The 22,538-nt window shown below is 39.1% G+C and overlaps 2 protein-coding genes across 6 annotated transcripts; both read left to right on the plus strand.

Moving 5' to 3' along the window:
* Positions 1-232: 232 nt before the first annotated feature.
* LOC133134750 (probable E3 ubiquitin-protein ligase HERC4) lies at positions 233-10,416 on the plus strand. Of its 3 annotated transcripts, XM_061251106.1 has the most exons (23): positions 233-509; positions 686-812; positions 989-1,065; positions 1,246-1,467; positions 1,656-1,747; positions 2,105-2,235; positions 2,394-2,521; positions 2,731-2,893; positions 2,984-3,043; positions 3,322-3,427; positions 3,749-3,932; positions 5,103-5,260; positions 5,444-5,518; positions 5,625-5,684; positions 5,779-5,865; positions 5,995-6,111; positions 6,863-7,006; positions 7,248-7,414; positions 7,723-7,786; positions 8,133-8,191; positions 8,458-8,641; positions 8,749-8,848; positions 9,315-10,416. In XM_061251106.1, the coding sequence occupies exons 1-23, from the start codon at positions 290-292 to the stop codon at positions 9,527-9,529; spliced, it is 2,940 nt and encodes a 979-aa protein (XP_061107090.1). In that variant the 5' UTR covers positions 233-289; the 3' UTR covers positions 9,530-10,416. The 3 variants fall into 3 exon arrangements, with proteins under 3 accessions (XP_061107090.1, XP_061107092.1, XP_061107091.1); XM_061251108.1 differs by lacking the exon at positions 5,779-5,865; XM_061251107.1 differs by lacking the exon at positions 1,656-1,747 and having other exon boundaries at positions 2,097-2,235.
* A 1,911-nt stretch (positions 10,417-12,327) lies between these two features.
* LOC133134749 (probable E3 ubiquitin-protein ligase HERC4) lies at positions 12,328-22,532 on the plus strand. Of its 3 annotated transcripts, none has more exons than XM_061251102.1 (23): positions 12,328-12,651; positions 12,819-12,945; positions 13,122-13,198; positions 13,380-13,601; positions 13,765-13,856; positions 14,218-14,348; positions 14,508-14,635; positions 14,869-15,031; positions 15,122-15,181; positions 15,436-15,541; positions 15,846-16,029; positions 17,771-17,928; positions 18,112-18,186; positions 18,293-18,352; positions 18,447-18,533; positions 18,663-18,779; positions 19,566-19,709; positions 19,949-20,115; positions 20,448-20,511; positions 20,870-20,928; positions 21,177-21,360; positions 21,468-21,567; positions 22,047-22,532. In XM_061251102.1, exons 1-23 carry the CDS (start codon positions 12,432-12,434, stop codon positions 22,259-22,261), a joined length of 2,940 nt encoding a protein of 979 aa, XP_061107086.1. In that variant the 5' UTR covers positions 12,328-12,431; the 3' UTR covers positions 22,262-22,532. The 3 variants fall into 3 exon arrangements, with proteins under 3 accessions (XP_061107086.1, XP_061107087.1, XP_061107089.1); XM_061251103.1 differs by having other exon boundaries at positions 18,666-18,779; XM_061251105.1 differs by lacking the exon at positions 18,447-18,533.
* Positions 22,533-22,538: the final 6 nt, after the last annotated feature.

Consider the following 22,538-nt stretch of genomic DNA (forward strand, 5'->3'; position numbering starts at 1 on the left):
CATAGGCAGATATTTCGGCGAAACATTGTAAATTAGGTCTTGTCAAGAATAACAATTCAAAAAAATTAATTTATGACGATGGAAGGGTTCCAGGGTTCATGATTCATCTACTCTATGATAAAATGAAAACGAAACTAGTTTCGTTTCCATGTTCTGACGCTACAGCTTAACACGGGCCACTGTTATAAATGAGAGCAGCTACAGGACAAAATCAGAACATTTGTCGGAGCAAAGTTGAGCACTGACTAAAAATGGGAATTGAATAAAGATCTGAAAACTAGATAATATCATGATCTGCTGGGGCGAAAGCACGTTCAGTGAATTGGGTTTGGACAGTGTCTGCCAGGATTATGCGTGTGGGACAGCAGAAAATCCTCTGACAACTTCACAGAAAGCCAAGATAACTGCCGTTTCTGTTGGAAGACGCACGATTGCCGTTGTCACAGAAAATGGAGAAGGAAAATTCTGTTTACAGGATGAAACGAGTGAAAGAAAAAACATACATTCAAGTAATCATCTTTATAACTGACTACAAATTGAAGATGGTTTGCAGTATGCAGACTAACATTTTTTTTCTCTTTTTTTTTTGTTGCTGTTTTTATTTAAGGTTTAAGGTTTTTATTTAAGGTATCCGGTAATATTTCAAAATGTACAAATAATTTCAAAATATGATTTATTTGTTCAGAGAACTTGGCATTGAGGGGGGAGAAAATCGAGTCTTTGAGCTGTGGAGCAGATTTCATTGTCGTGGTCTCAGAGAAGGGCAACGTTTTCCAGCTAAACTGCCAAATAAAATCATCTTCCATTCCCAGGTAAATGTTAAGTGGTCATGGCACATTGTGCAATCATATGAGATTGTTAAATCAGACTAAAAATATTTCTGCTAGTAAGTAGCATAAATTTTGTGCGTTTCTCAGAATTTACTGGAAAAGGGTTGTTCTGTGTTCTTATCAACACTTGTTAATCGTTTCATGTTTATGTTTTTCAGGTGTCTCAGTGCACTAAATGGCAGACATGTGATACAGGTTGCCTGTGGGGACCACCACACCATTGCACTCTCAAGAGGTACTGTAACAGACACTAAGCCTTAAGTTGTCTTACATTGAGCAGCAATGCAGGACTGTGGACATATTTAATGTAATGCAAACCTTATGAATTTGACATCCAGCTTGACAGTTGAGAGTTATGAATATGATTATGACTGATTAAGTGGATTTCCCATTTCAAAATTCTGAACGCTTTCAGATGGACAGCTCTTCACATGGGGAAAAAACTCCAATGGTCAACTGGGACAGGGGGAGGGAGGACCCAGCTCTGAGACCCCTAAGCGCCTCTTCTCTCTGTCAGGGATCCCCCTGGCTATGATCACTGCTGGAGGGGACCAAAGCTTTGCTCTGTCTGTATCAGGAGCTGTGTTTGCTTGGGGCAAAAACAGTGCAGGACAGCTTGGCGTAGGAGATAAGGAAGGTGAGGGTGATGGATTCGTCAACTTTAACATTATTATGAACAATACCAACATTTATAAAGACATTGACGTCAGAGCATAAGGGCGTAGCTGAGGAGAACTAAATTCCAAGCATCGCTCAAATATGGGCGGCAGGATTTGAAGCTGTAAACACTCAGGCATAGTTATTTGCGTGTCTGTATTTCGGCAGATAGATATGAGCCAACTATTGTGAAGAGCCTACATCTGAAGAGGACTGTCTTCATTTCATGTGGAGATGAGCATACTGCAATTCTGACCAAGGTTCAAGATATCTCAACTCAATGTGCAAAGCCATTTTTATTGTGTTAATAAGGGGAGCTTAGTGCTGTTCATGTGACATGACACTTGCAAAACAATTCAAGTTTTGTATAAGGAGATGGGTGTCATAGAAATGGTTGATAACCTAGACAATATATATTCTTGGAGGGTAGATGGCATGGCTATTCAAACCTGCAGCTGTTTTCTGGACAACCAATTATAGAATGGGACCAATCTAGCTACACAAATTCACATTCAACAAATAAAGCAAGACATTGACAAGTCCAGGACAACATTCTGCTGACCCCTTGAAAGATCATTTGGGAACGGTCAGGCATGACTAATTCTGCAGCTCTACAGGGAGGTCTGGTGTTCACGTTTGGATCAGGAGAGTACGGGCAGCTTGGACACAGCTCCAACAGAGAAGAACTGCAGCCTCGCCTGGTGGCTGAACTCTGGGGGTCAAGTGTGACCCAAATAGCCTGTGGAAGGTAAAATAGATACAAAATCTAAAATACAGAATGTAAAAGTGTTGTGTAAATTTATTTGATTCATCCGACCAACCATTGTTTATCAAAAAATCTGACAGTATTTAAAAGAAGCAAACAGGATTATATAAACCTAAGTGCACATTTTGTCCCTACCTAAGGCACCACACACTTGCATATGTTGAATCCTTGAAATCAATCTACTCATTTGGATGTGGAGAGCAAGGGCAGCTGGGAAGTGGACAGGCCACCAATCAGAATGTGCCTCTTCCTGTTCAGCTGTCTCCAGGTATTTACATGGTTCCTATCTACACTCCTGCATGCTATGTTGTGCTTTTCTTGCTTAGTTTGCTTAGTTGCAAGTTTATTGTTTTAGTTCATATGAGTCTGTTCTATAAAATGCTGTTTATTGTAAGAAACTAAAAAAATATATATTTTGATCTTGTACAGTAATTTCTAGATTTCTGTTTTATTTATTTATCCCATTTTATCATTCAGAATTTGATCATGGAATTGGGACCATTTTTGCTGGAGCAAATCAGTCATTCTGCTCTTGTGAGACACTAGCCTATCCTGGCAAAATGATTTTGACTGTGGATGACGATTTAATTAACAAATGGATCTCAGGGTGTGATTCAAACCCACGGAGAACTCTAAAAAGGTATGTACTGAGAGTTGTGCCATATTTTGTTGACTAAAAGTAAAGCTCCAGCTATTTTATCATTCAACATTTATCACAATTATTTTTCAGGGAGATAAAAAGAACTTTTTCTTCACCATCAACTCTCAATGGTAGCTTTCTCAATGAAAGGTAAAAAAAAAAAGTATATTATTCATGTGTCTGAGAATAATTTTCAGCATTATGAGTCATAATAATAATTGATGCAGAGTTGTATATGGCTCAGGAGCTTCTAACAAGGTTGTAAATTTATAAGTTAAGCTGGAACATTGTATCCTATTTTTGGGCACTTAAAGTGAATGTCTTCAGTGTATGGACTATATGCAAAACAAGTTAACTGTGTGTTGCTTTAGACAAAGGGACAAACCATGAATTTCATCATTTCTAATTCACTGTGTTTTCCTTTTTAGCGGTGATAAGCATTACCAAACCTCAATGGAGAATTCAGGTCTGGACTTGTCTCTAGCACGTCTAGCCTTTGAGAAGCTGGCAAATAATAAACACTTGTTGAAAGAGGTATTCTCGGATTCTTTTGAAATAAAATAAAGAAAATTGGTTGACGTATTAATGAATCTAAAGCTTAATTTATTCATGTAAGCTTTTCAGTGACAGTACAGCTCAAGAGCTCATATGAATGAAGCAATTTTCATCATTGCAGAGTGATCCAAGACATCATTACAGAATTCTTGGGTCACACTGTAACCAAAAAAACCCTGTAACTTAAAAATGTAGTTGTGGAAGCAAGAAAACCAACTTATTAATCCTGGCACAGTATATCAAATGGCATGTATGTGAGGCTCACACTAACGCTTCCAGTTATTTTTCTTATCATTGCAGGTAGCATCAGTGGTGCAACGTACGCTGATCCCCTCCCTGCCTGTACACCCTTCTGGTGTGGAGGACCTGAGAGTCTATTTGATCCTACCTGAGCTCCTGAGAGTCCTGCCCATGAAAAAAGACCTCTGTGTATTGTTCGCTAAAGCAGTTTGCAGACTGCAGCCACAGTGCCTTAAGATCCTAGGTAAAAGTCACAGGGGGTGGGGTTCTATTAACTGGACTTAAGAGGTTTGTGTAGATAAAGAACACAAAAGAATGAGGAAGATCCTTTGCAACAAATGTATCACTTAATTTGTTGGGAACTCTTGATGTGTAGACAATATATTTATGTGAAAGTACTGAACTTCGCTTACAAACAAGGAACTTAAATTAACAGAAATGACCAGAACATTAGCATGCTTTCTGGCCTTATATTGTCATGACCACTGAAAATCTGCCATATATGACTATCAGATGAGTCCAAATTCCAAATTCTGTGCCAATTTTTGTTGGAGGAGAAACATTTTAAATTATTTAATACAATTGAAATGAACAAAAAATACAATATGGAGGTCTTATGGTTCCTTGAAGGAAATGTGTTCTCTGTAACAAAATGGCAGCCAATTTAGGATAGCACCCCCACTCAGTAAGCATATCTATGTTTGTAATGAGGGCTTTAGCAAGTTTGAATTCTCTGCAAAGGAACAGTTTAAAAAAAGATTAATATTTGAATATATTTTATATTTGGATCTCTATAGCACCACCATGTGGTTGGATTGGGGTACACTTTTATGGCTTGTGTCTTGAACTGTCAATGAACAGTTTCATAACATATCATAGCTTTGGAATTATAAGCATCTACATATGTGAGAAGCCATGCCCACTGAAATTTCATTGGCTTGTAATTTGGCCATCATTTGACATAACCACTAGAAAAATGCAAATTAGTAAAAAATACAAAATGGGTCCTTGTTACTCAATAGGAGAGGGTCTGATACACAAAACCTTGTTACTCGAGGGCAAATGGGCCATGGAGGGTGGGCTTGTGAATATTAACATCTATCACTTGCACTGCAGTGCTTCCAGGTGTTCAATCTGGGCAATAATTGAATAGATCTAAGACTTCAGCCATCCAAATAAGCCTACCAAGTTTGGTGATTCTGAGCCATTCCCACTCAGTTATTTTAGGTGAAAGGGCTGAAAGAAAAACCATAGGGTTCCTGGAGCTTGACTGTTTGGAACGCTAATACTTATTTAAACATATTTTCAAAGGTTTTTCCAAGCACCCTTAATGGAATGGGTTCATCTGCATATTTTGTTTCTCTAATGATTTTAATCTTGCTGATTCGATTGAGAACATTTCTTATTTTGTTAGAGGGTTTATGGTCAAAACTTCCAGACTCCTTTTTCAAGTCCCTGGTGGAAGTGGTGCACTCAGCATCCACATGGTTCCTCGACCAGATGAGGACAGAGTGGTGTGATTACAGGACCTCTGTGGAGAAGACTGTGGAAGTTCTACAGAAGCTGTATGAGGTATAGAATCCTGTGATTTTAGATGGTTGTGTTGATTAAGTAGTGGGTTTTTTTGAAGTGAGCCATAGCTTTCTGGTACAATAAGTTATAAACTAAGTTAAAACAAAGACAGTAAAATATTATGCCTGTATTTACAGTAGACAAATACATGATAACTAAAGAATACTGGCTTCGTGTGTACAGGTTAACTGTAGTGCTGGAAGGAAGATTGAGAACAGCAACTTCTATATCAATGAAATTAAACTCTTCTTTAAATCTGTGAGTATTCAGTTGATAAAAATTGAATTTCTTTTTTTGAGAAAGATTACATATAAAGACAATGGAAACATTGATTCTTTTGTTTGTTTTTACAATGTGTTCATAGTTGGGAGACGTTGGAAGAAGACGTTTTTCCTCTACACGCAGAAAAATTGAAAAATTCATGGTAAATCTTTACTTTTCTAAACTCAATGATACTATAGCCCAGCAATTTGGTATGTGAGGTAAATTACCTCTGTTTTATATTTTGCATGTTTTAGATGAAGAAGTTGGTCTTATACCCAAGTATCTTTGACTTGGAGACAAAATGCATGGTCTTCCAGTTAAATAACATAGCTTGCTTTGTGGTAAGTTTGAACTTTGCTGGAGACATATATTAGAAATGGCATAAATAAGCCATAAACATGATAAATATTACAATTTATATAACAAAACAATTAGGAATAATTTTTCTTCTCTCTACTCTATGTTTGCAGCTGAATTTCCCAGATCGTTCATTACAGAATGACCTGTGTGTGAACAGAAGGTCCCTTCTGACTGATACCTTCCAAGAATTGAGAAACTATGGCCGTGACTACCTTTGCCCTCTAAAGGTTACCAAATTGGCACTTAAACCACAACTACAGTATTTATGCAGTGTCACAAGAAATGACCAGAACCACTCACAGACACAAGGATGTAACAAATGACAGGTTTTAATGGTAGTTCTCTGGAAACAGGTTAATGCATGGAAATCAGGGAAATGCAGGTTAGGCAGTTCAGTAGTCGAGTCCAGGCAAAGGATCAGCATCAAAGCAACCAGGGTGATGTAGAACAGGCAGGGTGAAATCAAAGGACTGGCGGAGGTCAAAACCGGGAGATCAGTCAGAGGGGAGCAGGAGAATAGGAGGGCTGAAGGGCAGGAGGTGGGTATGGGAGGCAGGCAGAGCTGGAGCAGGGCTTTGACAGAGATGGGTAAGGCAGGCAGAGCTGGAGCAGGGCTTGGACAGAGATGAGTAAGGCAGGCAGGAGGGCTAGAGCAGGACTCTCGGGAAAAAGGTACTGGGACACAAGCAAAAGGCAGGCTTAAATATATAGGTAATGACGAGACAACAAGAAACAGGTGAGACATTTACACATGAGGAAACACATATCAGGTGCGGGGGGCGTGGACACGTGACCGGGCAAAAGGGAACATTAACACATTGAATACATAGTAACAAGAAAAAACCCAACTATGGGACAGGAACACAAGTTGTGAATTCAAATATAAATTCAAAATATCATTGCTTAAGGATTGCTCTTTTACTGATTACAGGTACATCAGATCTGACATTATTGTACTAATAACACTTATTTTTTCAGGTAAAATTTGAAGATGAGGATGGTATTGATCATGGAGGTGTGTTACAGGAGTTCTTCACTGTCTTTGCCAAGGAAATTCATTCACTGGAGCCAATGATGTTTGAGCTATTTCAAGAGTCAGGACTTGTCTGGTTCATGCCAGAGGTACTGTATCTATTTCAGAGTAAATTTGCAGTCAATAATATATCATTTAAACCACCATTGTTTTGCCTAGTACAGTTGCCAGTATGTCATAGAAAATATGGCTGTTCAACTGTTATTTTATAATATTTTCAAGGTAAAAAAAGAATTATATGCCTTTAAACTTGCACTTTTTTAGGATGGTTTTTGTTGGTAAATCCTGATTCATTGGTAGTTATGGCAATATTTTTTCTGAAACCTTCAGGGCCACTGTGACCATGATGCTTACTACTGGCTAGGAAATCTCTGTGGGATGGCTCTGTACAACCAGCGTGTTGTGAATTTTCACTTTCCACTGGCGCTTTTTAAGAAGATATTGGGTGTTAGGCCAACTCTGGAAGACCTGAAAGAACTCTCTCCCATTGAAGCCAGGTGTGATGCTGTAATGGTTGACAGTGAAACATGTATATTATTTCTTCTATTAAAACAGGGTCAAACTCCAGATCTGGAGGGCCACTGTGTCCGCTGGTATTTGTGGTTACCTTTCACTTAGAAATGTATCTCTCGTGCTGAAACACATCAAAAACCAGCAGCCCTGCAGGACTGGAGTTTTACATCCCAGCATTAAACCAATACTTGTAAATTACCCAATATACTGTAGTTTGGTATATATACCCTATTTTGGTACATAAATGATCAAGTGGTATATGTGGATTTCTTATTTGTTGATTGTAAATTAGGAGCTTGGAAGAAGTCCTAAATGAAGATGAAGACATTTTGGAACTGCTTTACTTAGATTTCACAGTGAGTTTCATTCCCACCCGACCCCTAAGCCCCAATAAATGGTAAATGGTCTACATTTATATCGCACATTTATCCAAAGCGCTTTACAGTTGATGCCTCTCATTCACACACATATACACACACACAAATGCAGTTGGCTGCCATGCAAGGTACCATTCAGCTCATTGGGAGCAGTTGGGGGTTAGGTGTCTTGCTCAGGGACACTTCGACACACCCCGGGCTTGGGATCAAACCGGCAACCTTCCGACTTCCAGACGACCGCTCCTACCTCCTGAGAGAATGTCGCCGCCCAAGCAACATGTCTGTCCGCCACTGTAACAGATTTGAATCTTTTGTCTGTTCACAGGCTAAAGGCTATGAATTAGTTGCAGATGGAAGAGAGAGATCAGTAACCAAATGCAACAGGTATACAGCATGATGATGATGATGATGATGACATTTATTTATATTATAATATTAATATATATTATTATATTAATTATTATTGTTATTATTTAACTCACCTTACACCTTTATATTGGACTTAATTTTATTGAATGGTTGACCATTTACCAAACCAAAACCATATCTGTGCATGGGAGGAAAACTGTTGCTTTTGTGAATGAAATATCAGAATATCAGAAGAGCATAGTCGCTCACGTTCTCTTTCACCATTTCCTGCCTGTTCACAGGCAGCAGTACGTGGAGGCATACGTCGATTTCATTTTCAACCAGTCCGTGCAGAAGCAGTTCCTTGACTTTCACAAGGGATTTTCACTTGGATGCCCAAATGAAATATGGAGCCTGTTTCTTCCCGAAGAACTCATGGCCATTCTGAGCGGAAACGTTGACTACGTGTGGGAGGAGCTGGAGAAGGTGCGGATACACTGCATTCAATGAGCCAAAATACAATTATTTTTGTTTCACTAAGTATGCTGTGATTTACCCAAATGCAAAACATTTTATTATTTTCCCCTTGACAGAATGCTATGTATCATGCATATGAGCCCACAGACAAGAACATCCAAAACTTCTGGACTGTCTTCTTTGAGCTGTCTGAGGAGAAAAAGAAGAATTTTCTCTGTGAGTACTTTCAGACTTGATGGTCACTATGCATTATACAGATTTCACATATTTTGTCAAAAATAGCTTTTACAAAAAAAAGAAGTTTTCATGTGCATACTCAATATACTGCATACTGTGACCTGTTCAGTTGTTAGCCCTTTTTTTAATTTGTATTATTCAAACTCCATTGCTTTCAGTTACCAGTAATAACAGTCACATCAGCATTAGAATGTTTGGTTAAGAATATCCCATAAGATAACTATGATCTTACACCTTAAATCAGTGGCACGGTAACTAACTCTGATCCTGAAGATCTACTATCCTGTAGGATTTCACTCTAACCCTAAGAACGCACACATCATTCCACTGCAAGTGATCTTGTTGCTAATTAGTAGAATCAGATGAAAACCTACAGGATGGTAGATCTCTAGGAACAGGATTGGTTACCACTGCCTAAAAGGGTTCTACTTTTTTTGTTTTCTAGCCTACATGACAGGAAGTGACCGGCTGCCCATCGGGGGACTGGCAAACATTAAGATCACCATTGTCAATCAAAACAAGCCCAACCCTGATGACTTTTATCCGGTCGCAAATACCTGCTATCGCTGCTTATACCTTCCAAATTACAGCAGCATTCATGTTCTGAGAGAGAAGTTTGTCCATGCAATCTCTTTTTATGAAGAATTTGGAGAATATTAGTGCCACATGCAGATAAGGACAGTAATCCTTCAACTGCTGAGGTTTCACAAAACTTGCTGGAACAGCCACTACCACAGCTGCATTCTCACTGCCTTTGAACATTCCTCATCTGTGTTGTAAAGTCTCTGATCTAATTTTTCATTTTTCTGATCTTCTGTTTTTTTATTATGATTTCCCCTTTACCATGCAATTCTACCATCATTGGAATGCTAAAAGAATGTGTAGCATAAATCCATATGCTTCAGTAGAAGATTTTTAAAAATTCACATGTGATTTAATTCTTAACATTTATTCTTTAATAGTTTATATGTTCAATTAGTTGTATATTCCATCGGTTCCTTTTTAATATTACATTGAAGAGCACGATAATTAAAATCTGTTTACCATTCTGAACTGAATACCATAGTTGCCTTTTTCTGGTCATCTATAAGAGGAAAAAACTGATTCCTTAAGCAGCCATTCCCCTTTTTGATGAAACACAAGTGCAAAGAGTACATTTTTAACCAGTTTCTGGAACATAATTTAAAGGTTTACTTAACTATACTGCTGTGTTCTGCACCCATAGAATAGATCATCTATAGGCTATGACTTATTATGCTAAATCTGTGTATTAAGATGTCTTTAAACTTACATGACCATTTGGTGTAAAGTAATCTAGCGATAATGTACCAATGCGATATTCTGCAATTACAGTGAGGCGCTGGACTAATAAATTACATGTATATTCAGTCTCAAATGAGAATTTTACTCCATATAGTTGATGTGTTTCTTGACTGTTTGAGCTGTAACACAAATCCCCATGGTGACACCAAACTGGACAGCCTGTCTGGTCACAGGACTACATGTAAATCAGCATAATGGTGCCGATTCATTTGGGAGTATGTACAATGAATGGAAGCTTTTGTCATGGAATATGATTAGCCTCCTTCTTAGGTCTCAAAGTCTAAAATGTTCATGGTTTTTAATGTTATATTAATAAAAACTAATTTGGTTGCAAATTACTGTTAATGAGGAAGCTGATTAATTCTAATTAGAATAGTCTGTTTGGGGTCGTTTAGTTTCCTAATAAGCAGTGAGCTGAAACATTTTATCTGCACAACTGCTACTCGCTAGGAACAGGTCCCAGATATATCTACAAGAAACTAGACACTGTGTGACTAGCAGCATGTGGAAGCAGAGCGAACAGAACGCTACGACCAAACGGGAAACAAGTTTAGCGACATAGGGAAATGGGTGCACTTTTTTTTTTTTTAAACCAACAACCAAGAGGTGAGAACATGACACTAGAGCTGGGGACATGACACACTGGAGCTGTGACACTGCCATCATCATCCTGCCTGTTATAACCTAACACACTAGATCAGGTCATGGTGGCATTTGTGATCGGCCTACAGCAATGAGCACTTGCAGCTAATGTTTGCTGGCGTGTTTTATCTTAGTGAATACACACCCCGGCAAACAGCCTTGCCAGGGTGTGTATAACCTATTTTCTTACCACAGAAGTGTGATTGACTGTCCTTGAGTAATTTTCCCTTTTCTTTGAGTAATTAGATTATTTAATGAGTAACTATCTGCAATAGTAAAAGATTTAACTTCCATTGCAAAAAATAGAGACAGACATGCATGCAGTGCTGGTGCCAAGGAGACACAAGACTCCCTGAAAAGAGTTCTCCCCATCAAGCTGAATGCATTGTTTTTTCATATCCACTCTGAAAAATGTCAAGAGCAAGAATGGATCCTGATGGAAGGGATGGGTGTGAATAGTAACTCCCTCCACCATCCATTTTACCTACTTACAACTGAAAATGGGCCTGATAAAATATAAATTAAAAAACCAGACATTAGCCACCACTCAACTAATCAAAATCTGTCTCCTAGTCTAGACTTTGAAGCAACTTGCTCGGTCGCTGGTCATTATGTCGGGAGCGGGGAAAAGCACCAGCTGACTCCCGCCCCCTCCACGGGTTCCTATTATTTTATGTAGAACCCACCCACCACAAGGAGCTCAGAACGAAGCAGGAAAAGGGCCAAAGCTTTAGTTTACTTATTTTAAAAAAAAAAAAACAGCACCTCACAAACGCGCACCAACCTCACCTCCCTTCGACTTCCCCACTACTCCTACAACACCACATTAGCGTCCACATTATTCGGGGGATGCCAGCCAGCTAACCTCCGCCAATGCGGGAGACCGCCTAAACAAACGACACAACGAACTGAAAAATAACCAAAACGCTAAAATTCCGTTCGCGGAACCCAACATTCAACCCCCGACGTCTCTCTCTCGCGTCTGCCCCTTATCTGCTTCTTTTAAGCCCAGCTTCATTAGACAAACAGGAAACAGCTGCGTCACGCTCCCAAACCCGGCCGCCGGCACGTCACACGCGTGCATCCATGTGCACACCGAGCTCTCTGGCAAATCCAGCCCAGCTGCCAGGTTCCTGACAATTACAATCATTATCCCAGTAAACGATGCCTCATAGGCCAAATACATTTAGCAAGTTTTCTCTCATTTAGTTTGGCGTAAGGGTGACCTTATCGATATAATAATCTTCTGAATTTTGTTGAATGGAGTTGTTTCTCGTATTTCATACAAATAAAAGCTAATTGCTTATACCCGCTAACAAAAACTTTTCATGTCTATTTTGATAATCATGAATCATCATAGGCAGATATTTCGGCGAAACATTGTAAATTAGGTCTTGTTTAGTTCCAGGGTTAATGATTCATCTACTCTATGATAAAATGAAAACGAAACTAGTTTCGTTTCCATGTTCTGACGCTACAGCTTAACACTGGCCACTCTTATAAAAGAGAGCAGCTACAGGACAAATTCAGAACATTGGTCAGAGCAACGTTTAGCACTGAGTAAAAATGGGAATTGAATAAAGATCTGAAAAACATCATGATCTGCTGGAGCGAAAGCACTTTCAGTGACTTGGGTTTGGACAGTGTCTGCCAGGATTATGCGTGTGGGACAGCAGAAAATCCTCTGACAACTTCACAGAAAGCCAAGATAACTGCCGTTTCTGTTGGAAGACGCACGATTGCCGTTGTCACAGAAGATGGAGAAGGAAAATTCTGTTTACAGGATGAAACGAGTGAAAGAAAAAACATACATTCAAGTAATCATCTTTATAACTGACTACAAAATGAAGATGTTTGCAGTCTGCAGACTAACATTTTTATCTTCTTTTTTTCTTCTTTTTTTGTTGCTGTTTTTATTTAAGGCATATATCCGGTAATATTTAAAAATGTACAAATAATTTCAAAATCTGATTTATTTGTTTAGAGAACTTGGCATTGAGGGGGGAGAAAATCGAGTCTTTGAGCTGTGGAGCAGATTTCATTGTCGTGGTCTCAGAGAAGGGCAACGTTTTCCAGCTAAACTGCCGAAAAAAATCATCTTCCATTCCCAGGTAAATGTTAAGTGGTCATGGCACATTGTGCAATCATATGAGATTGTTAAATCAGACTAAAAATATTTCTGCTAGTAAGTTGCATAAATTCTGTGCATTTCTCAGAATTTACTAGAAAAGGGTTGTTCTGTGTTCTTATCAACACTTGTTAATCGTTTCATGTTCATGTTTTTCAGGTGTCTCAGTGCACTAAATGGCAGACATGTGATACAGGTTGCCTGTGGGGACCACCACACCATTGCACTCTTAAGAGGTACTGTACAGTATACTGAGCCCTAAGTTGTCTTACATTGAGCAGCAATGCAGTACTGTGGACATGTTTAATGTAATGCAAACCTTATGAATTTGACACCCAGCTTGACAATTGAGGGTTATGAATATGATTATGACTGATTAAGTGGATTTCCCATTTTCAAAATTCTGAACGCTTTCAGATGGGCAGCTCTTCACATGGGGAAAAAACTCCAATGGTCAACTGGGACAGGGGGAGGGAGGACCCAGCTCCCAGCCCCCTATGCCCCTCTTCTCTCTGTCAGGGATCCCCCTGGCTATGATCATTGCTGGAGGGGACCAAAGCTTTGCTCTGTCTGTATCAGGAGCTGTGTTTGCTTGGGGCAAAAACAGCGCAGGGCAGCTTGGCGTAGGAGATAAAGAAGGTGAGGGTGATGGATTTGTTGACTTTAATATTAACGTGAACAATAACAACATTTATAATGACATTGACATCAGAGCATAAGCAGAGCTCAAATATGGGCGGCAGAATTTGAAGATGTAAACAAACTCAAGGCATAGTTATTTTGTGTGTCTGTATTTCTGCAGATAGATATGAGCCAACTATTGTGAAGAGCCTACATCTGAAGAGGACTGTCTTCATTTCATGTGGAGATGAGCATACTGCAATTCTGACCAAGGTTCAAAATATCTCAACTCAATGTGCAAAGCTATTTTTATTGTGTTAATAAGGGGGGCTCAGTGCTGTTCATGTGACATGACACTTGCAAAACAATTCAGGTTTTGTGTAAGGAGATGGGTGTCATAGAAATGGTTGATAACCTAGACAATATATATTCTTGGAGGGAAGATGGCATGGCTATTCAAACCTGCAGCTGTTTTCTGGACAACCGATTATAGAATGGGACCAATCTAGCTACACAAATTCACATTCAACAAATAAAGCAAGACATTGACAAGTCCAGGACAACATTCTTTCAACATTCCCCTTGAAAGATCATTTGGGAACGGTTAGTCATTACTAATTCTGTGACTCTACAGGGAGGTCTGGTGTTCACGTTTGGATCAGGAGAGTACGGGCAGCTTGGACACAGCTCCAACAGAGAAGAACTGCAGCCTCGCCTGGTGGCTGAACTCTGGGGGTCAAGTGTGACCCAAATAGCCTGTGGAAGGTAAAATAGATACAGAATCTAAAATACAGAATGTAAAAGTGTTGTGTAAAGTTATTTGATTCATCCGACCAACCATTGTTTATCAAAAAAATCTGACAGTATTTAAAAGAAGCAAACAGGATTATATAAACTTAAGTGCACATTTTGTCCCTACCTAAGGCACCACACGCTTGCATATGTTGAATCCTTGAAAACAATCTACTCATTTGGATGTGGAGAGCAAGGGCAGCTGGGAAGTGGACAGGCCACCAATCAGAATGTGCCTCTTCCTGTTCAGCTGTCTCCAGGTATTTACATGGTTCCTATCTACACTCCTGCATGCTATGTTGTGCTTTTCTTGCTTAGTTTGCTTAGTTGCGAGTTTATTGTTTTAGTTTTATTTATTGCCCTGTGGCACAAAAAAAACTCAGGTATTCTATTTAAGATAAGAAAATCATTTGAGTATGTTCTATAAAAAAATTATATTTTGAAATCTTGTACAGATTTCTGTTTTATTTATTTATCCCATTTTATCTTTCAGAATTTGATCATGGAATTGGGACCATTTTTGCTGGAGCAAATCAGTCATTCTGCTCATGTGAGACAGTAGCCTATCCTGGCAAAATGATTTTGACTGTGGATGACAATTTAATTAACAAATGGATCTCAGAGTGTGATTCAAACCCACGGAGAACTCTAAAAAAGTATGTACTGACAGTTGTGCCATATTTTGTTGACTAAAAGTAAAGCTCCAGCTATTTTATCGTTCAACATTTATCACAATTATTTTTCAGGGAGATAAAAGAAACCTTTTCTTCAGCATCAACTCTCAATGGTAGCTTTCTCAATGAAAGGTAAAAAAAAGTATATTCTGTTTGAGAATAATTATCAGCATTATGAGTCATAATCACAATTGATGCAGAATTGTATATGGCTCAGGAGCTTCTAACAAGGTTGTTAATTTATAAATTAAGCTGGAACATTGCACTTAAAGTGAATGTCTTCAGTGTATGGACTATATGCAAAACAAGTTAACTGTGTGTTGCTTTGGATAAAGGGACAAACCATGAATTTTATCATTTCTAATTCACTGTGTTTTCCTTTTTAGCGGTGATAAGCATTACCAAACCTCAATGGAGAATTCAGGTCTGGACTTGTCTCTAGCACGTCTAGCCTTTGAGAAGCTGGCAAATAATAAACACTTGTTGAAAGAGGTATTCTCGGATTCTTTTGAAATAACATAAAGAAAATTGGTTAAAGCTTAATTTATTCATGTAAGCTTTTCAGTGACAGTACAGCTCAAGAGCTCATATGAATGAAGCAATTTTCATTATTGCAGAGTGATCCAAGACATCATTACAGAATTCTTGGGTCACACTGTAACCAAAAAAACCCTGTAACTTAAAAATGTAGTTGTGGAAGCAAGAAAACCAACTTATTAATCATGGCACAGTATATCAAATGGCATGTATGTGAGCCTCACACTAACGCTTCCAGTTATTTTTCTTATCATTGCAGGTAGCATCAGTGGTGCAACGTACGCTGATCCCCTCCCTGCCTGTACACCCTTCTGGTGTGGAGGACCTGAGAGTCTATTTGATCCTACCTGAGCTCCTGAGAGTCCTGCCTATGAAAAGAGACCTCTGTGTATTGTTCGCTGAAGCAGTTTGCAGACTGCAGCCTCAGTGCCTGAAGATCCTAGGTAAAAGTCACGGGGGTGGGGTTCTATTAACTGGAGTTAAGAGGCTTGTGTAGATAGAGAACTCATAAGAATGAGGAAGATCCTTTGCATAAACAAATCCAAATCAATTTTTTTCATTTAATTTGTTGGGAACTCTTGATGTGAAGACTATATTTATGTGAAAGTACTAAACTTTGCTTACAAACAAGGAACTTAAATTAACAGAAATTACCAGATTAGCTCCTTAGAAGACCCAATTATAAATATAGCTGCAAGCAGCGATTCCTGGGGTCCAAAGCAGCATAGCAACAGTTGGCAATCTAAGATGTTCCAATTGAGATGGTTGGCATTTATATCCTTTATCCAAAGCACTGTACAATTGTTGCTTCTCATTCACCTATTCATACACACACTCACACACCAACAGCGATTGGCTGCCATGCAAGGCGCCGGCCAGCTCGTCAGGAGAATTTGGGGGTTAGGTGTCTTGCTCAGGACATTTCGACACAGCCCGGGCAGGGGATCAAACCGGCAATCCTCTGACTGCCAGACGACTGCTCTTACTGCCTGAGCCATGTCACCCCCTGAGATAATGGACCATGCCATCAATTTAGGGACCTATCTTACACAGTGATTGTAACAGTGATTTTCTGTGAAGTTTTGAATATTTTTCACATTTTGACCCTGATAGCACCACCATGAGGTTGGATTGGGCTAAGAATTCAAGGCTGAATATTCGTAATATAACTCTCAATGCACATACCAGGTTTCATAACTTTATGCCAAACAGTCTTATTAGCATTTTTATTAGCATGCCTTCGGGCCTTATATTTTCATGACCACTGAAAAAATGTCTGCCATATATGACTATCAGATGAGTCCAAATTCCAAATTCTGTGCCAATTTTTGTTGACGGAGAAGCTTTTTAAGTTATTTAATAAAATTTAAATGAGCAAAAAATACAATATGGAGGTTCCTTTAAGGAAATGTGTTCTCTGTAACAAAATGGCAGCCAATTTAGGATAGCACCCTCACTCAGTAAGCATATCTATGTTTAGCAAGTTTGAATTCTCTGCAAAGGAACAGTTTAAAAAAAAATTCATATTTGAATATATTTTATATTTGGATCTCTATAGCACCACCATGTGGTTGGATTGGGGTACACTTTTATGGCTTGTGTCTTGAACTGTCAATGAACAGTTTCATAACTTGATATCAAAGCTTTGTAATTATAAGCATCTACGTATGTGAGAAGCCATACCCACTGAAATTTCATTGGCTTGTAATTTGGCCATCATTTGACATAACCACTAGAAAAATGCACATTAGTAAAAAATGCAAAATGGTGGACTTTATGGGTCCTTGTTACTCAATAGGAGAGGGTCTGATACACAAAACCTTGTTACTCGAGGGCAAACGGGCCATGGAGGGTGGGCTTGTGAATATTAACATCTATCACTTGCACTGCAGTGCTTCCAGGTGTTCAATCTGGGCCATAAGTTAATAGATCTAAGACTTCAGACATCCAAATAAGCCTACCAAGTTTGGTGAGCCATTCCCACTCAGTTATTTTAGGTGAAAGGGCTGAAAGAAAAACCATAGCGTTCCTGGAGCTTGACTGTTTGGAACGCTAATACTTATTCAAACATATTTTCAAAGGTTTTTCCAAGCACCCTTAATGGAATGGGTTCATCTGCATATTTTGTTTCTCTAATGATTTTAATCTTGCTGATTTGATTGAGAACATTTCTTATTTTGTTAGAGGGTTTATGGTCAAAACTTCCAGAATCCTTTTTCAAGTCCCTGGTGAAGGTGGTGCACTCAGCATCCACATGGTTCCTCTACCAGATGAGGACAGAGTGGTGTGATTACAGGACCTCTGTGGAGAAGACTGCGGAAGTTCTACAGAAGCTGTATGAGGTATAGAATCCTGTGATTTTAGATGGTTGTGTTGATTAAGTAGTGGGGTTTTGTGAAGAGAGCCATAGCTTTCTGGTGCAATAAGTTACAAACTAAGTTAAAACAAAGGCAGTAAAATATTATGCCTGTATTTACAGTAGACAAGTACATCATAACTAAAGAATACTGGCTTCTTGTGTACAGGTTAACTGTAGTGCTGGAAGGAAGATTGAGAACAGCAACTTCTACATCAACGAAATTAAACTCTTCTTTAAATCTGTGAGTATTCAGTTGATAAAAATTGAATTTCTTTTTTTGAGAAAGATTACATATAAAGACAATGGAAACATTGATTCTTTTGTTTGTTTTTACAATGTGTTCATAGTTGGAAGACGTTAGAAAAAGACGTTTTACCTCTACACGCAGAAAAATAGGAAAATTCATGGTAAATCTTTACTTTTCTAAATTCAATGGTACTATAGCTCAGCAATTTGGTGTGTGTGGTAAATTATCTCTGTTTTATATTTTGCATGTTTTAGATGGAGAAATTGGCCTTATACCCAAGTATCTTTGACTTGGAGACAAAATGCATGGTCTTCCAGTTAAATAACATAGTTTGCTTTGTGGTAAGTTTGGACTTTGCCGGAGACATATATTAGAAATGGCATAAATAAGCCATAAACTTGATAAATATTGCAATTTATATTACTAAACAATTAGGAATCATTTTTCTTCTCTCTACTCTATGTTTGCAGCAGAATATCCCAGATCCCTCATTACAGAATGACCTGTGTGTGAACAGAAGGTCCCTTCTGACTGACACCTTCCAAGAATTGAGAAACTATGACCGTGACTACCTTTGCCCTCTAAAGGTTACCAAATTGGCACTTAAACCACAACTACAGTATTTATGCAATGTCACAAGAAATGACCGGAACCACTCACAGACACAAGGATGTAACAAATGACAGGTTTTAATGGTAGTTCCCTGGAAATCAGGGAAATGCAGGTAAGGCAGTCCAGTAGTTGAGTCCAGGCAAAGGATCAGCATCAAAGCAGCCAGGGTGATCTAGAACAGGCAGGGTGAAGTCAAAGGACTGGCGGAGGTCAAAGCCGGGAGATCAGTCAGAGGGGAGCAGGAGAACAGGAGGGCTGTAGGGCAGGAGGTGGGTATGGGAGGCAGGCAGAGCTGGAGCAGGGCTTGGACAGAGATGGGTAAGGCAGGCAGAGCTGGAGCAGGGCTTGGACAGAGATGGGTAAGGCAGGCAGAGCTGGAGCAGGGCTTGGACAGAGATGGGTAAGGCAGGCAGGAGAGCTAGAGCAGGACTCAGAAACAGGATCTCGGGAAAAAGGTACTGGGACACAAACAAAAGGCAGGCTTAAATATATAGGTAATGATGAGACAACAAGAAACAGGTGAGACATTTACACATGAGGAAACACATATCAGGTGTGGGAGGTGTGGACACGTGACCGGGCAAAAGGGAACATTAACACATTGAATACATAGTAACAGGAAAAAACCCAACTATGGGACAGGAACACGAGTTGTGAATTCAAATATAAATTCAAAATATCACTGCTTAAGGATTGCTCTTTTACTGATTACAGGTACATCAGATCTGACATTGTTGTACTAATGACACTTATTTTTTCAGGTAAAGTTTGAAGATGAGGATGGTATTGATCATGGAGGTGTGTTACAGGAGTTCTTCACTGTCTTTGCCAAGGAAATTCATTCACTGGAGCCAATGATGTTTGAGCTATTTCAAGAGTCAGGACTTGTCTGGTTCATGCCAGAGGTACTGTATCTATTTCAGAGTAAATTTGCAGTCAATAATATATCATTTAAACCACCATTGTTTTGCCTAGTACAGTTGCCAGTATGTCATAGAAGATATGGCTGTTCAACTGTTATTTTATAATATTTTCAAGGTAAAAAAAGAATTATATGCCTTTAAACTTGCATTTTTTTAGGATGGTTTTTGCTGGTAAATCCTGATTGGTAGTTATGGCAATGTATTTTTTCTGAAACCTTCAGGGCCACTGTGACCATGATGCTTACTACTGGCTAGGAAATCTCTGTGGGATGGCTCTGTACAACCAGCGTGTTGTGAATTTTCACTTTCCACTGGCGCTTTTTAAGAAGATATTGGGTGTTAGGCCAACTCTGGAAGACCTGAAAGAACTCTCTCCCATTGAAGCCAGGTGTGATGCTGTAATGGTTGACAGTGAAACATGTATATTATTTCTTCTATTAAAACAGGGTGTCAAACTCCAGATCTGGAGGGCCACTGTGTCCGCTGGTATTTGTGGTTACCTTTCAATCAGCAGCCAATTAAGGCCTTGAGAACAAGACTTAGAAATGTATCTCTCGTGCTGAAACACATCAAAAACCAGCAGCCCTGCAGGACTGGAGTTTTTCATCCCAGCATTAAACCAATACTTGTAAATTACCCAATATACTGTAGTTATCCTATTTTGGTACATAAATGATCAAGTGGTATATGTGGATTTCTTATTTGTTGATTGTAAATTAGGAGCTTGGAAGAAGTCCTAAATGAAGATGAAGACCTTTTGGAACTGCTTTACTTGGATTTCACAGTGAGTTTCATTCCCACTCGACCCCTAACCCCCAATAAATGGTAAATGGTCTACATTTATATTGCACATTTATCCAAAGCGCTTTACAGTTGATGCCTCTCATTCACACACATACACACACACACACACACACACACAAATGCAGTTGGCTGCCATGCAAGGTACCATTCAGCTCATTGGGAGCAGTTGGGGGTTAGGTGTCTTGCTCAGGAACACTTCGACACACCCCGGGCTTGGGATCAAACCGGCAACCTTCCGACTTCCAGACGACCGCTCCTACCTCCTGAGAGAATGTCGCCGCCCAAGCAACATGTCTTTCCGCCACTGTAACAGATTTGAATCTTTTGTCTGTTCACAGGCTAAAGGCTATGAATTAGTTGCAGATGGAAGAGAGATATCAGTAACCAAATGCAACAGGTATACAGCATGATGATGATGATGATGATGATGATGACATTTTATTATAATTATGATAATAATAATAATAATTATTGTTATTATTTAACTCACCTTACACCTTTATATTGGACTTAATTTTATTGAATGGTTGACCATTTACCAAACCAAAACAATATCTGTGCATGGGAGGAAAACTGTTGCTTTTGTGAATGAAATATCAGAATATCAGAAGAGCATAATCGCTCACGTTTGCTACCTGTTCACAGGCAGCGGTACGTGGAGGCATACGTCGATTTCGTTTTCAACCAGTCCGTGCAGAAGCAGTTCCTTGACTTTTACATGGGATTTTCACATGGATGCCCAAATGAAATATGGAGCCTGTTTCTTCCCGAAGAACTCATGGCCATTCTGAGCGGAAACGTTGACTACGTGTGGGAGGAGCTGGAGAAGGTGCGGATACACTGCATTCAATGAGCCAAAATACAATTATTTTTGTTTCACTAAGTATGCTGTGATTTACCCAAATGCAAAACATTTTATTATTTTCCCCTTGACAGAATGCTATGTATCATGCATATGAGCCCACAGACAAGAACATCCAAAACTTCTGGATTGTCTTCTTTGAGCTGTCTGAGGAGAAAAAGAAGAATTTTCTCTGTGAGTACTTTCAGACTTGAGGCTATACTATGCATTATGCAGATTTCACATATTTTGTAAAAAAAAAAAAAAAATAGCTTTTACAAAAAAAAAAAAGGTTTTCATGTGCATACTCAATATACTGTATACTGTGACCTGTTCAGTTGTTGGCCCTTTTTTTAACTTCTTTAATTATTAAAACTCCATTGCTTTCAGTTACCAGTAATAACAGTCACATCAGCATTCGGTTAAGAATATCCCATGAGATAACTATGATCTTACACCTGGCACAGTGGCACGGTAACTAACTCTGATCCTGAAGATCTACTATCCTGTAGGATTTCACTCTAACCCTAAGAAAGCACACATCATTCTACTGCAAGTGATCTTGTTGATCAGCTAATTAGTAGAATCAGATGAAAACCTACAGGATGGTAGATCTCTAGGAACAGGATTGGTTACCACTGCCTAAAAGGGTTCTACTTTTTTTTGTTTTCTAGCCTACATGACAGGAAGTGACCGGCTGCCCATCGGGGGACTGGCAAACATTAAGATCACCATTGTCAATCAAAACAAGCCCAACCCTGATGACTTTTATCCGGTCGCAAATACCTGCTATCGCTGCTTATACCTTCCAAATTACAGCAGCATTCATGTTCTGAGAGAGAAGTTTGTCCATGCAATCTCTTTTTATGAAGAATTTGGAGAATATTAGTGCCACATGCAGCTAAGGACAGTAATTCTTCATCTGCTGAGGTTTCACAAAACTTGCTGGAACAGCTTCGACCACGGCTGCATTCTCATTGCTTTTGAACTGTCTGCATCTCTCTGCAGTCTCTGATCTGACACTTAAGGTTTGGTTCTGCAACACTCTTAAATTGAAGGGAATCCTTGAGGGGAAATTACACTTAAGGTGTTATGCAACTGGGCACATATGCATGTATTAACAGTTCTTAAAATGGGGGTGGGGTGGGCCTGAATAGTTTCTCTCC

Source organism: Conger conger, chromosome 8 (assembly GCF_963514075.1).
Source record: "Conger conger chromosome 8, fConCon1.1, whole genome shotgun sequence".
NCBI classification, from domain to species: Eukaryota; Metazoa; Chordata; class Actinopteri; order Anguilliformes; family Congridae; genus Conger; species Conger conger.